At 35.3% G+C, this 15525-nt stretch overlaps 1 protein-coding gene across 7 annotated transcripts in view; it reads right to left on the reverse strand.

Annotated features, from left to right (window-relative positions):
* DMD (dystrophin) overlaps positions 1 to 15525 on the reverse strand; it is a 979946-nt gene that overhangs the window by 655399 nt on the left and 309022 nt on the right. For all 7 annotated transcript variants that reach the window (XM_059839939.1, XM_059839938.1, XM_059839941.1 and 4 more), the window contains 2 exons: positions 8629 to 8716; positions 1124 to 1365 (listed from right to left, as the gene is read on the reverse strand). In XM_059839939.1, the coding sequence (XP_059695922.1) occupies positions 1124 to 1365; positions 8629 to 8716 (330 nt within the window). The remainder of the gene's footprint in view (positions 1 to 1123; positions 1366 to 8628; positions 8717 to 15525) is intronic.

The following is a 15525-nucleotide window of genomic DNA, read 5'->3' on the forward strand; positions in this document are numbered from 1 at the left end:
GGTTACACTCCTCAAACACCCTCCCAACTCCAGTCTAAACCTCCCCTGGCACAGCTTTGAACCATTCCCATGCATCCTGTGCCTGGATACCAGGCAGAAGAGATCAGCACCTCTCTCTTCACTGCCCTTCTCAGGAAGCTGTAGAGAACAATGGGGTTGTGCTATTATACCTTGACAGGTTCAACTACAAAATATAAAAGAAATTAGCAAAGAAGCCAAATGTACAGTTCATAGCAGAGATATTCAAAGAAAAGTTTTCTGCACGAGAACAGATACCTCTGTAGGCAAAATGCCATCTTGGAAATACCTGAAAATTGAAGTAATAGCAGAAATCTCAATTTGGGTTTCAATATTTTCTGGTTGAGAGCTTCTGGAGTCAGTGATTTCCTAAAGTCAAACTTCTACAAGTATATAGTGCAATTTATAATGCAATAGTACACTTCAATATATTGCTGTTAATCAGTATTTGCTTGTAAGCTCTCCACCCACAGAGCTGTCTACAGTAAGAGAGAGAAGCAAGTTTCTATGGTGGTACATCACACAAATAAAAACAATTAGGGAGAATTAGAAGTGAATTGGTGTGACAGCTTTTCATTCAACTCCTGTGATTTTCTCATATTGTGACAGAAGAATATTCCTCCATTTGACTACACAACCCACACAATCAAAACACAGGGTATATAAGCAGTAAAGTGGCTTGCAATGGCAGAATTTTGGACTTGAAAACAATGCTCAGGCACAGATCCTTAAAAGAGGTGAAGAGAAACGTTTTCCTCATGAGGAGCCAAGGAGGTGTAGAACAACATTTTCTTAATGAGGAACCAAAGACACAGATTTTTACATGAGAAAGACTTGAGGCCCACAGTTCCCTCTAAGCGTCTAAGTATCCTAATAACTGAATATTTGGGGCAGATTTTTAAAGACCCATATCCTGGGTTCTACTGCCTCTTTATTTCTTTACCAGTCTTTCCTTTCCTTGAACAAACATTTTTCAAAAATTACTTGGTAAATCCAAGGAGTGCATTTACCATTTTTATAGTGAAACATTGCAGGTCATAATCTGTCCCACTGTTGGAACACCTATGAAGCACAATATCATCAAAAAACTTGAACAATTTCTAACCTTGCATCTTTCTAACTGAGCTTTTACTGTAGCAGGATCTGTTGCTGGTGTGGGTTGTGTTCTCAGCCAGTTTTCTGCAGCAATTGCTGTCTGCTCCAGTTGCTGCAGCTGGGAGTAGAAGTCAATGATGCTATTTTGGTACTCCAGCCATGCCAGTCTTTCACTCAGCAACTGACAGAACTCAATCCAGCGGCTCTTCAGCTGCTCTGAGGCTTGTCTAATGTTGTCAGGATTCAGACCCTCTAGAAAAACAAGAGAAGATGCTTAAAGATAAACAAGTTACAAAGAAAAGGAAAAAAAAAAAAAAGTAGGATAGTCGAACAATTGAGTTTCTCTATTTGAGAGCTCATAAATCCAGTTAATGATTTATCACCAAAAACCAGTTCTGAATCTACAGATGTTACACATTAGTGGGGAAAGCATATCAAAAATATTTAAAGTTGCTGCCTGGGTACTTTTGTTGCTATGGGAATGAATTATAAATTACATTAAAGTACAAAATGGAAATAATGCAGAAAGTAGAGATACAATACATAAAGCTAATTAAAACTGCTATAAGAAATAACCACATGCCCGACAGCTGGATTTTGAAAACTATGCCTGGACTGAAATTAGATTTTAATGTACAAGACTGTTGCTGGCTTTTCTTCTATAAAAAGAGTGATTACAATTAATAGGAGCTATATTCCACAGTTATTTAGAGGTTTCCGGTATTCCAACCCATATATTTTGCATTATGCATTATTTTGGAAATATCATAAACACTGAGGAATAAACTAAGTTCCAGATCAAATCTTCATCTAGGCCAGTCCTGAGTGTCCAACAATGACCATAAGGAGACAGTAAGAAGACAGCCAAGAAACCATAGGTGATGCTTCTCCATGGTTATTTTGAAAGTGAATGGTTTATCTGATGTAGTTTGCCTATTCCTGTCTGTTGCTCAATAATCATGCTTATAATAGCGTTCATAAAATAAAACTTACACTAGTTATTGTGGCCAAGGTAGTTATTTAGAACAATTAAAAGGTAAAAGAAAACTTCTTCACTTTCTGTGAAGAAAGTAAAGCAATTCATATGAAAGAAAAGAAAATATGTCTTACCACTATTCATAATCACTCTGTAATTTGAACTCAGAATGACTTCAAAATAATATTAACTTAAGCATCCCATTTATTTTTCAATGGAAGTTTAAATGTAGTCCCTAACATTTTTTAAATTGTAATGACATGGCATGGCAATAGATCCAACATTGATTTCAAAATGAGCAAAATTCTCAAACCACTGAACAATGCCATATGCTTAAGAATACTTTTTATAACATCATCACATAGTCATACAACAGCCAACCAGTTAAACAGAAGCTATGTTTTTTAACAAAATAATAAAAAAAGGAGTACTTTTCTTTAAAGCAAGTTTAAAAGCAAATGAGACAAAAAACCTTCTGTGCTCCACTTCTGCAATCTTTGATACCTTACTGAATATGGGTTTTCTGGTTTGCAATCTGCACTCCAAATCTACAGGAAGATTTCTTTATCAGGATTAAAAAATTGTAAAGTTCATGGCAGTTTTGGAAGGTAGTACATAGGAAATAGAGTCCTGATTACAGCTAATTGCTGTAGTAAAAAGTAGTAAAAAGTACAAGAATTTTTTTATAATAAAATATTATAAGGAATTGCTATAATGCATGCTATATGGTAAACCACACTAAATGATAATCGGGGATCATGTCTGTTGTGGAGCATCATAATGCTCTGGCAAATCCTGTTCTGGATCCAGCTCAGGGCTATTTCATTCAGAGTTGCTTGGAAACAGACTGTGCAGCAACCTGATAGCAGCTCTCTGGATATGCTTTGGGTCTGGGATGGTGCCCCAGCCAAACAAATTGTACAGCATTTCAAAAAGCAAAACTATTGGAAAAATAGAAAGCCCAGTACTACTGGGAGATAATGGGTGGTGGTTGGAGCAGCTCCATATCCATATTATACTCAAAAAAACTGAAAAGCACATTTTAAGGACTGATCAAGGACATAAAATGAACATTGAAGCATGAAGAGGTAAAAGAGGATTCTGACACATCTTAAGAAAATCCAAAAGTGATCTTGTCTTCTGTGAGTGTGTGTGTGCATCTGGGGATGTGGTAGCATTACTACATTTTCTAGAAGTTTAATGTCTAATGAGCATGGGAAGAGGCAGAATAAACCTGAATGGCACAGCCCATTTGAATAACAACAATCACAGACAACAAGGCACACAGATACTGACTCTTAACAACAGCAAGAACAAATATATGCATAGACAATAAGACTTTAAGTATGCTGTATTTTACAATTGTTTCTGCTGTGAGTTGGGTATAAAAATGCTGTAAATTCATAACAGAGAGCAGATTATCTTTGCCATTGTGTTCATTATTATCTCTGAACCTGGAAGACATTGCTTGTGAGTTTGGCAGATTAGATATAAAAAGATCCCTTTATTTATTCTTCCTTCCCTTTCTTTTCAGCTGCCACAGTCTCCCAAGTACCCTTAGGCAAGATTATGATTACCAGAAGTGCAGTCATGGATTCTCCACATATAATACTTTTCACTGCAATGTTTTCTTCTAGGATTCAGAGAGGACTGTATTTCAGATGAAAACTTAGATTCACTAGCTCCTCCTTTCTTATTTTGCTCATAGGTCCCTCTTCACATGACAAATTTAAATATGTAAAAATAGCCACTATTACTCAATTTTTCTTTAATTCTTTTATTTGACATCTAACCTTTGAGTCTAAATGTGAATCCATAAATACATAGAGAAAGAAATGCTTTTGCTCTTCATGTTCCTGAAATGGACAGTACAAAACTGGTTTATGCAGAGTCATGTTTGGAAAAATATTGCAGAGGAGCACCTTAATTAGGCAGAATATCCTACTGTAAGGAAGATAAAATCTCCATAAGATGTGATTCATTTCCATCAAGATGTAATAAAATGCCTGTTACTTGAACTTGAGATCATTTGGGAAAGTCTGACCCATTGGGTAAAATTAAGAATTTCACATGGAATGGAATCGTTAGGGTTGGAAGGGACTTTTGGAGATTACCCAGTCCAACCCCCATGCCAAGGCAGGGTCACCCAGAGCAGGTGACATAGAAACATGTCCAGGTGGGGTTTGGAATGTCTCCAGAGAGGGAGCCTTCATGACTTCCCTGGGCAGCACTGGGTTCCAGTGCTCTGCCACCCCCAAAGAAGAGAAATGCTTCCTCTAGTTGAAGTAAAACTTTCTGAATTTTAATTTATTACTCCTTAATAAAGTCCATTATTTCTTGTCCTATTTGAAACTTTCTTCTGTGATAACTACTGATTTCTGGACTAACTTAAGCACCTTTACCAAGACATACCAAAAGTGCACAAGCAGGCAAAGAAACAATATAAAACCCATTTTCTGGCAAAACGTTATTTTATGAATAGTAGTTGGTTCATAATCATTTCATGTTTCACATTCTAAAACCTTCTGGTATAATCATTGTATAAATATACTGTACCCAGAGGAAACAGATCATTATCTGAAGTGCATCCATTAATTTTATTACCTTGTATACTGCAGATAATAAATTGTGCCTGAATATTTTTAATTGTGCAGCACCTCACATGCAAGTGCTTTGGAATTGCCACTTAATATGAAATATATCTTGTTAAGTGCATCTGTCATTTGCACAGTTCTGTGATAGAATAATGTAATACTATTTGGATTCTGTAGCTCTTGACTCTTGTGTAACTTACAAGATAATGCATTTCTTCCACAGAATGGTGGCATTTCGAAATTACATGTTTTATTACAACAAATTGATTTGTATTCACTTTAATGCTTCCTGCCAAAATTCTCTGATTATTGATTTTGATGTCCTGTTTATTTTATTCTAAACTACTGTAATAGGCAAGTGTCCACTCCAACTGCTAAACTACTTCACTTATGCATCAACAGATTTTTTATTCTACTTTATAATATGATTTAGTAAAGAAGAACAAAACAGATTTTTTTTTCCCTAGAAATAATGATAAACAGAATATGCAAGTTTTCACTGATTGCAATCATCAAGCTTTGAAAGCATGAGCAAGGAGAGGCAGAGCACAGCCCATGAGGGTGGTTGGGTAAAGAAGCATCCACCAAAAACCACCAATAATTTCCCTTGTGATGGGAAAAGTCCTTCAAATGACAATGTCCAGACACCCTGCCTACAAGCACAGGGACAGCTGTGCTGTGGGAGAGGACAGGTCTTTCCAGGGCAAATACTTCTGCTGACAATGGCTGACAACGTTTACACAGGTCTGGAAGAGTGTCCTGCGTAAATATGTTTCCTAAGAATATTTCCCTCTGCTAAGGAACAAATAAATTAAACCCTAAATAAACCATTCCAGTTATCTCCAGAATCCAGGTTTTTTTAACCTACTCTCTCTCCTATCACAGAAAAAAAAAAAAAAAAAAAAAAAAAAAAAAAAAAAAAAAGGGCAAAAAAATAAATATAAATGATTCAACAATGGAGTTCACCACTATTCTGAACTTGCTCTTATAATCATCCACCAGAGGTCTCATCTTTTTATGCTGTTTGTCTGTTGCAATTAGAATCTTGTTTAATGAGCAAGCAGAAAGAATATTCGAAATGTTAGATAAAGCCAGCATATTCAATGCCAGCATAATTCAAATCTTAAGGAATCTAATCATTATTAGTCCAGATCTAATTGACACAGAATAAGTAAAAATTAACAATTCAATTAAAATTGTAATCACTTGACTTCTGAACTGAACTATACATTAAATCTGTTTGCCTTATATGGTTCTTTAATTACAGATTATACTGCAAATGCATGGCAATCATCAATGCAATCACTGACTCATTTCCCTAAAGAATAACAATGGAAGCATCATCATTTTTGATCTGTAAATTGTGGAAGTTAAAAAGGTTGGTTTTTTTTTTTTTTTTTTATTAAAATAACATAGTACATCTCCCTTCCACTAGATGCTAAACTGCAGATCTCCCACAAATCCATACAGGCACACTAATTAATTCCAGTTTCTTCCCATTTAATGGAAAACAGTTCCACTACTGGAACAGCAAGGTATGAAGGAATAGTTAGGCTGCTCCAAAAAAGTTATTTTTGAGATTCAGCAAATCTTTCTTCTTGTTTTTAATGAATACAACTCCCCCAAAAAATTAATTAATTCACAAAAGACATAAACACTACAGAAATTGAGTTGAATTGCTGTGGAAAATATAAAGCTGCATAACTCTACTACAGTTTGAAATGAAGTTTTAAAGGTAATATTTTTCTTAACTTTTAGTTCAGTTTCAATTGAACTAAATTGCAACCATTAACTGCAATTAGATCATAATGATTGGAAGAAAAGGCAAATACAGAGTATGTTGTACACAAAAGTACAATGGCTTTACAATGGCAGTTAACTTCCTTTACCCTCAAGGAGCAATTTTGAGCATCTCACAAGATATTCCATTTGCTAATTCTTTGTTAAAATCATCTTATAGTTCTCACCAACTAATGTTAATTATTTATTCAACTCTCTGCTCCTGGCAATTACTGCATTAAGTAACCATTCCAAACACTATTCTTCAATTTGCCTTTGCATTAGTGGAGCAGTGTAAAGTCTGATAAATACTCAAGGTTTCAAGTCCAGAGGAACTGTTTCTCTTTTCAAAGGGATTGTTTCCTCCTAAAACCATGACAATAAGAGATCTTCTTTTTCACAGCCAATTAATCTGTCAGACACACTAGAATGTTTTTTCTACCAAGGCTACCACAATATAATGCATGACCAAGGCTTTGTCTTGGTCATGCATTATATTGTAGTAGCCTTGAAGTTGATAAAGTTGAAGAAGTTGATAAAGTCATGCTGGCTTAGTTAGTCTGCCCTGTGCCTGCCACCCAGTTGGAAGATGTGCTTCCTAAAAAAAGAGGTGTAATTTGAGAAATATTGGAGATATTTCCATGCACATCTAGCTACATCTAAAACATTAATAAGGATGGACCAGGGACTAAGGGAGACCAAAGCAGAGTCTTGAGTTAAAACTCCAAGGGAATAATTAAGACAGAATTTAGTCTATTTGATTCATGACATGGCACTACAGTGCAGGGTAAGCATTATTTAAGATTGTTGCGAGTTCAACAACTAACACCAAAAGGAGTCATCATAAAGTACTACATAATCCAAGGAAACTAAACTGGAATTCATGAGGTGCAGGTCTGCATTTTTCCAATAGAAGAGTGGGGCATGCCTAAATATGCCCTAGACAGATTCTGCCCAAAATAGGAACCCCAAAGGGTCAGCATGCAAATTTCAGATGCTTCCTTAAAATCATGTACAATCAATTCTCCCAGACAGAAAACACAAAAAGTCTGAACTTTTAATATCATCAAACACGGAAAAGTGCCCAAATTATTTCAAACAGGGTGCAGATGTTACCAGACTGCCTTCAGTATATTCACAGAGTCTGGAAGGGACTCATTGTAGCAATTGCTACAGTAACGATAAATAAATATGTCCTGCACATTAAATATGGTATCTTTTAAAATATTACACCTTCATACTTAAGAAAATATTCGTAGGATTCCATCAAATTTCTTTAGCTTGACCAGCTAGTACCTCAGATTTAAGGCATTTTACTTTTAGCAATTTAATTATTGGTTATTCGTTGTAATAATTTAAGAGAAAATACATGTTCCAAATGTCAGCTTACTCAGTATCTGAATTTCTAGTAATCATATCAGTATGAAAGATGATGGCCCATTTTAATTATTTGATTGCAAGGCAAGATATTCCTTAATATTTAGAACAATGGCATGAGTTACAGTTTTACTTTCATTAACTTTTCCTTGGGTGTTGTTTTATCATTATTTAAAAGTTCAAAAGAATGATGTAATGTAATAATTTCATTGGGAAAAAAAAAAAAAAAAACAAAACTCTTTCACCAATTTTTCTTTGTTCAACAGTTGTATAAACTTTGACAATTATTATTTTTGAAAAACCAAATGTCAAAAATTTCTTCCAAATCCCAATAAAGTGTTATATTTTCTATGATACAGAACATTACAGAAATATGCATAATATAAAACATACATTGTATATTAAAAGTCAGGAAGTATTTTTCCCCAACTGGTTAAAGTAGTGCCTTTGGAGCTGTCTAACTCAGATGTGTTAATGTACTTCAAAGCTTAGAGAACTCAGAAAATAAGATTACAACTTAAGTCTCTGCACAGAACAGATTGTTAATATACAATTCATTACTGTGAGTTTCTAACAGATTTCTCTGCATGGTACTAAAGTGGTAATGCTTTTTTTCTCTTCTCTAATTAACAGATTTAACATTCAGAAATAATAAAAGAAATATAAGGCAATATCACTTTACCGTTCCATTTAGACAGGATGTGCTAATATAATTCTTGTGATAAATATGAACCTGTTCGTTGATCAAATCCCTAAGAAGATTATCTAAAGCAACTCCCAAGTAATTACCATTCACCATCTGTTCCACCAGGGCCTCAGCTGATCTGCTGGCATCTTGCAGTTTTCTGTACTTCTCCGGCTTTTCTCGCTGGATGGCCTGCAGCACGACAGGAAAGGTGAGTATTTCAACAGAGGGATTTCACACAAGAAAGTATTTAATCTCAGGGATGTCTTCTGATTTCTTGAGACTGTCTAACCCATCATATTGCCCTGACTGCTCCCCAGTTTGCAATGAAAGAGGCAAGCCCCATAAACCACACCCAGGAAGGGAATCAAAGTCAAATACAAAAACAGAGAGTCAGAACACAACAGAGATGACAAATGACACATATCAGTATTTCATAGACACATAAAAGACATAGAAATTAAGAGCTATTTGAAGCACAATATTTCAGAAAGAAAATATTCATTTAAATTATATGCCTCATAGAAGAACAGATTTGCTTATTTTCATGGTATAAGCAAAAATTGACCATCCTCACCAAAACACAGGGATTCACAGAATTCTACAGTATCAAACCCATCTAAATTTGATTGTTTATATTATTATTTTGTTTGAAAACAGAAGAACAACTGTAAAATGCATATATAAGACCACATGCAGCAGACACCCATATAAAGGCTATTAGGAAGAAGAGTTAATTGCAGATTTAATACAGGCTTCTCATTATGTTTTGTACTTAATACTCTTGATTCACCTTTCTGTACACAAAAATTGCTCACAAATGTTCAGGCCAGCTAGTAAGGCCTAGTAAAGGCCAGCTGCTAAAATTACAAGATATAGTAGCAATCTAAATTTAAATATCATTTTGGGTCAGTAGAAATACTGATGGAAAGCAAACTCATTTTAGACCTGACAGCCCATCCATGCTTTCTTGTAATTAACACCATGAAGTCACTTCATCGATTTTAAACTAAATTAGTTGCATAATTGAGATGCAGTTTAGAAGCTCAGATATGCAACAAGGGCCTACAGTCAAGTTTGATACCCAAAATAAAACAGACTATATATCTCCCAGAGATCCTGACCAAGGCAGGATCCCAAAAATCAATTCCCTCACTTTTCTGCAGCAGATACACACATACAAGAGGACATGTCCACCCAAATCCTACATGATATATAAGGAAAAATAACATTTGGCCCTGGTTGCAGTTTCCCATGCTGTCTGATCCCACTGGGCTTCCCCATCACCCTGTTCATTTCCACAGCAAAGTTAGATGCTGCATGACTTCAAAAAGTCTCCTTAAACTGAAAAGGAATCTCAAGCAGGTGTCTAAGAATGAATTAATTAAAAGAACCTTATACACATAAATTGGGAAATACTGTTTTTCAAATAGATTGTTGCACCCATATAGAATGAATATAAACACCTTTGAAGAAACTCTCTTAAAAAAAACTTTTAAAATGTGATGTTTAAAACATCTTCAGTTTAACAAGAAGCAGCTCCCTGGAGGACACTGCAAGTGAGGAGACACAGAAACTTGGAAGAGAAATTTTCAAATAAATTCATGTTTTTCCTTAGCCTACCTATAATTGCTATCCTTTTGTGCATACAGAAATGGTAAAACAGCAGGCTTTCTAACACTATCAAAAATTTTTTTCAACACTGTAACTAAAACAATTTTGGATAAATGAAAAAAAAAGAAAATATATTTAGAGAATAATAAAATAGTTTGCATTTTAGAAACATATTTTACTATATAACTAAATTACCACTGAAATATTATGAAGTTTAATTCCACTAAGTTACAGATGACTGTATGAATTATCTCTCATTTTTGTAGGTCAATAACATCTTGCACGATTACCCAGAACAATTTAAATATTTTCCAAATTTAAAAAGTAAATTAACTCTCTGCAGAGTTCCAAAATCTCTTACAGAATCTTAATTAATACTACACTTTCTATAATGCTAGGTATAATTAACATGAGAATAACTACTGAGAACTCAAAGGAATCATTAAAACACTAAAATGTACTGAAAATAACTCTGTCTGTAACACCAGGTGTGTAATTATCATGTGTATAAGTGTAGTGAACAGAAAAAAATTATTAAAAAAATAAAAAAACAAACCCAAAACAACTTCATAAAATATGCTAAAACTTATATTTTTAAAATATAAAAATGATAAGACATAAAAGCTTGTGGAAGTCAACCCTTCCCTGCCCAGCATATGCTGTGTGTGCAGGAGAACATGGAGAAATGTCCACCTCCATCCTGAAAGATTCAAGTTCCCAGGTCCTGGCAGAAAATATAAGCACTATGTATAGAGTCCTTAAATAAACATATCAAACTTTCTGCAAGCTATTTTTATACATTAATATTTATGTAAATGGCATGTATTATGCAAATGAAGGTCTAGCACTGGTTACAAGAAGACAAACATGCAGGAAGCACAGTGATAACAAAAGGAGGAGAAACTGAACTCTTGGTTCCTCCTACAAAGATGAATTATGTGGCCTGGGGAGAAAGGAGGAAATTCACTCTAGTCACTCAAAACAATGAGCACATGTCCCTGCCATCACTTGCCAAAACTGCAAATTGTGTCTTGGGTTTTTAGGAACCTCAGAAGAAGTATTCCCATTTACTGTTTCTCCAGTGTCAAGTGCCTAGAAATGAATGGAGCAGTCCTGGAAACACCTCTCATTTATCTCTTTGGCTCTGTTTTCTTCATTTTTTCCTTTACTGAAGGGAACCATACACTTGATTCAAGTTCATTTATGTCACAAGTAGAATAGGATCATTTTGAAGAGGTTTGTGAAGTTTTGAAACTTAAATTCTGTATAATATTATTTTACAGAATAATATAATAATAATAATAAAATGTAATTCTTATTCTGTGTAACAGACACTTTTTTTACAATAGAGGCTAAGCCAATTCAAAATATCTCCAAATATATAATCTCCCCCCTTTTTTAACTCTTTTTGTCTTCTGTAAAAATTTTTTCAGAAAAAAAAAGACACCAATATTAGAGGGAAAGGTTAACTTTACAGACTTTTATCCTAGTAGAGAATAATTATCTTCTGGACTACTTTGTAACAGACAATGCAAATGCATTATAGCTCAGTTTTAATCGAAAAAACATTATAAATTCATCTTTACCTAAATGCTAGCCAAAGGTGAAGGGGCTATTTTTACAAATCTAAACATTTTATTTGACCTTGAGATTTTAGTTGTCAGTTAATGACTTCATAAACTAGAAAATATTGATGGCTGGACAAATTTGTATATTATTCATGTATCAAATCAACATCTTTCCTTGAGAGCTCTGTGACAGGATGCAGGGTACCACTCCCTGACCTGCTGTGGTGGTGACCCATCACCCCTGAGGGCAGAGAGGCAGCATTGTCATCACCACCTCTGACTGTGATTCAGCTCTTAAACACCCATGCCTAACAAAGCATGCCTGGAAAAGGTCACTAAAACAAAACAAACATACGAGAATGGGACTTCTGAGAATGCCAAGAGAACAAATTTAATTGTCTAGGATTTCTGACATTTTCCCTTACATCTGTTCCTTGTGTTTATCTTTGATTCAGAATTTCTAGGTGCTTCTTCTTGGGTAACCAAAACGTCTTTCAAGGATTTTTATTTCCAGTTTCTTGCTGGATAGTCTCAAATACAATTCACTAAGTAGGATTTACTACCTGAAATTGTGGAGGTTTTTTGCACCTGAACCTTTATATAGTTGAACTTGCAATACTGAAAGCTCATTATAGCTTAAGAAAAACCTGGAAGTTCTGAGTCATTCTTAGGTCTGATTTGAGCAAAATACACACACTAACTGTAGAATATTTATGGTGGGATGCAGTATAACAATATTTACTACATTAATGTTTGGATGTCTCTGTTATTTAGGAGTATGGCTGTTCAACAAATTCCTTCTATTCTTATGGCTTTGCAGTCTCCCTACCCAGGTAGGGTAAATATCTTTCTTCTGTATCAGGGAAGGGATATCAATAGTTTTCTTCTCCCCAGACATAGGAATGGACTTTTTTGCACATATCTAATTTTTTCAAGCTACATAATACATCTGCCAAAGGCTAATTTCCTGCCAGGATCTAAAGAGCAGCTGCCTTAGCAAACAGAGTCACTCCATTTCATACAGCCTGCTCTTGGCTCTGTCTCCACCAGGACTCCTCTGAGCTAGGACAGGAGCAAGCTTTTTCACTTTATGAATCACCAATGATAGCAAAAGAGATTTCCTTGTGGATTTCATTGCAGACATCTCTGTCCCTCTATCAAGCAACAGATCCACTTCCACTCAATCTTATGGATGTGACCCCTCATCCATGAAAAATGATGGGCAGGAGCAAGCTGCCACAAGAAAAAACAACCCTCAAACTAGTAACTGTCCCCAAAAGAGCAGCAAAAAAGAAAGTCATCCCAGAAATGCTCTAGGAATCAGCACTGACTACAATAGTGAATAAAGGACAGTTTGGGCATCAGCCAACCACAGGTGTTCTGTGCTATACCAATTTATGTTTTCATATGGGCAAAAATCCCTAAATGATAAAGTAAGGGCAAGATGGGACTTCTGCTCACAAGTGTGGATGGTCACATGCATGCATGTACAACACTGGGGTATGACTGTGGATGTCAGTGCACGTTCTGGTTTTGGCTGGGATACAGTGATTGTCTTCTCAATAGCTGGGACAATGCTGTGTTTTGGATTCATTATGAGAATAATATTGATAACATTCATCTTTTGGGTTTTCTAAGTTGTGTCTATCCTAACTCGAGAACTCTTTTTTTGGTATGTCTCATGCTCTGACAGTGATACACAAAAATCAAAACAAAACAAAAAAAAGCTGGGAGGAAGCACAGCCAGGACAGGTGACCCAAACTGGCCAGGGGAATATGCCACACCAGAGAACAACGTTCTCAGTGTTTAAACTGGGGGAGTTACCTGGGAGGGGCTTACTTGGGTTAAGGGAAAGGGTCTAGCCTCGGCCAGCAGGTGGTGAGCAATTGCATTGTGCTTCACTTGCTTGTTGTTTGCTGTTTTCTTCCTATTATACGAATTACTATTTGCTACCATTATTATATTTTACTTTATTTCATTCAACTATTCTTTTCTGAACCTACAAGTTTTACTTTTGGTTCTCCCCATTCCACTGGGGTGGGTTGGGGGATGTGAGCAGGTGTGGTGCTTAGCTGCCAGCTGGGCTTAAAGCACAACAGAACAATAAAATCTATTTCAATTATCTCTCACATATGTTTTCCTTTCTGCATTTCATTCTTTTTTTATATGCCTTCTTCAACTTTACTAGAAATTATATCATATGTTAAAACACATACTATCTTGTTTTCCATTGATTTGAGGTACTTTTTGAGAGAACTAATAACTAAAAGTATTAACAAGCAGCAATGAAACTGTTCAAATCAATGAACTGAAAAGTAGTTTCTGCTTTGTCTCTCATTTAATTGATTGAGACAGAGATAAGACCAGGAAAAGTCAGGTCAGGACAAGTTTATAGACCTGGCATTTATAAAAAATTTGATATTTTCTTTACTTTGTTAAAAAGTGTGTTCAAAGACTTACACTGACTGAAAACGATTCAACACATAATCCATGCAGCACTTGCCAAGTGTCACCTTTCAGAGTTCTCACTCTCAAATTAATACATGTAATAGAATGTTTTCTCCCTCAGAGCAACTAGAAACTTCTAAATGTAACTTGATTTTCTCTATAACATGCTCATTTTAAAAGCAGTGACACTGTGAAATTAAAATGGGTCTTGGTCCTTAAAAATATTTACAATGCTAATGAAGGATACATATCAACTTTTCTTATATCTATTTAGATATATTGGTTTGTTTCAGACCTCTCTTGATACAAAACTGATCTTTTTCTGCACTATTTTAATAAAAAAAAGAAAAAAAAAAAAAGCTGGAAATTTGTTTGTTAACAATTCATTCACTAAATTTCCAAGGAGATCAAAGGAGCATCCGGAATATCTCCTGCTATCTTCAGTGTCTGGAATTCAAACTTTAAATGCTCATGCACTGGTCAAGTTCCAAGCATCCCTCTCCAGTACTATGTGTGCCTTGACCAACTGAAATGAGACCTGGATAATGTGGTAGGTAGTGGCCTCCCAGCCCCAATGTTCTTCCTCCGCTCCAGCAAAAGCAAGGCAAGAGCTCGTGGAATTCCAGTGGGGACCAAAAGAGGGCTGTGGTTCACCCCCCCTCCCAGCAATCACCATCTCCTCAAAAGCAAAGGAAGGAAAAAAAGGAGGAAGGTGAACCATGGCTCCTGGATCCTTTAATGCTTTTATAAAGTCTCAGACAATATGAGGTAGAGCCAATGGGAAACCTGACAGTGCAGGAAGCCTGAGTAATCTGTATGTCAAAATGAGCTAATTTTAATCCTTGAAACAAATATGTTCCTCAAAATGTGAATATAGGAGAGATAAGTATTTGCTTTATTTTTTTTTATTTCTTTCTTTTAAAATTTGGATTGGATTGGAAAATTAACTGTATACCTATTAATGCATTAGATTAATACTATTAACTCAGTATGGAAGCATGGGAACCCATCAAATCTACTCTGTGTTTGATTCAGTCTGCATATATATGTATAGTTATGCATATTTCACATAACATGAAGTTGTGGCACTAAATATTCCTTTTGAATGCGTAATTTCTAGCACTCATGACAATACAAAAACTAAAATTACTGCATAAAACTTGGAATTTAACATGGAATTTAAAAATGTAAATTTACAGCCACAAAATTCCATGTTACTTAATCTTATCATAGCTGATTCATGATGGAAAAGCAGAAAATGAGAAAAACCATCAGCAAAAGATCAGTTTTGTATCAATACAGCAACTTTGTTGCATCTCTTTGTGCTCCAGGAGTTTGTATCAACATGGGTTTTAATGGTGTTCCATAAT

Source organism: Haemorhous mexicanus, chromosome 2, assembly GCF_027477595.1.
Source record: "Haemorhous mexicanus isolate bHaeMex1 chromosome 2, bHaeMex1.pri, whole genome shotgun sequence".
Classification (NCBI taxonomy): Eukaryota; Metazoa; Chordata; class Aves; order Passeriformes; family Fringillidae; genus Haemorhous; species Haemorhous mexicanus.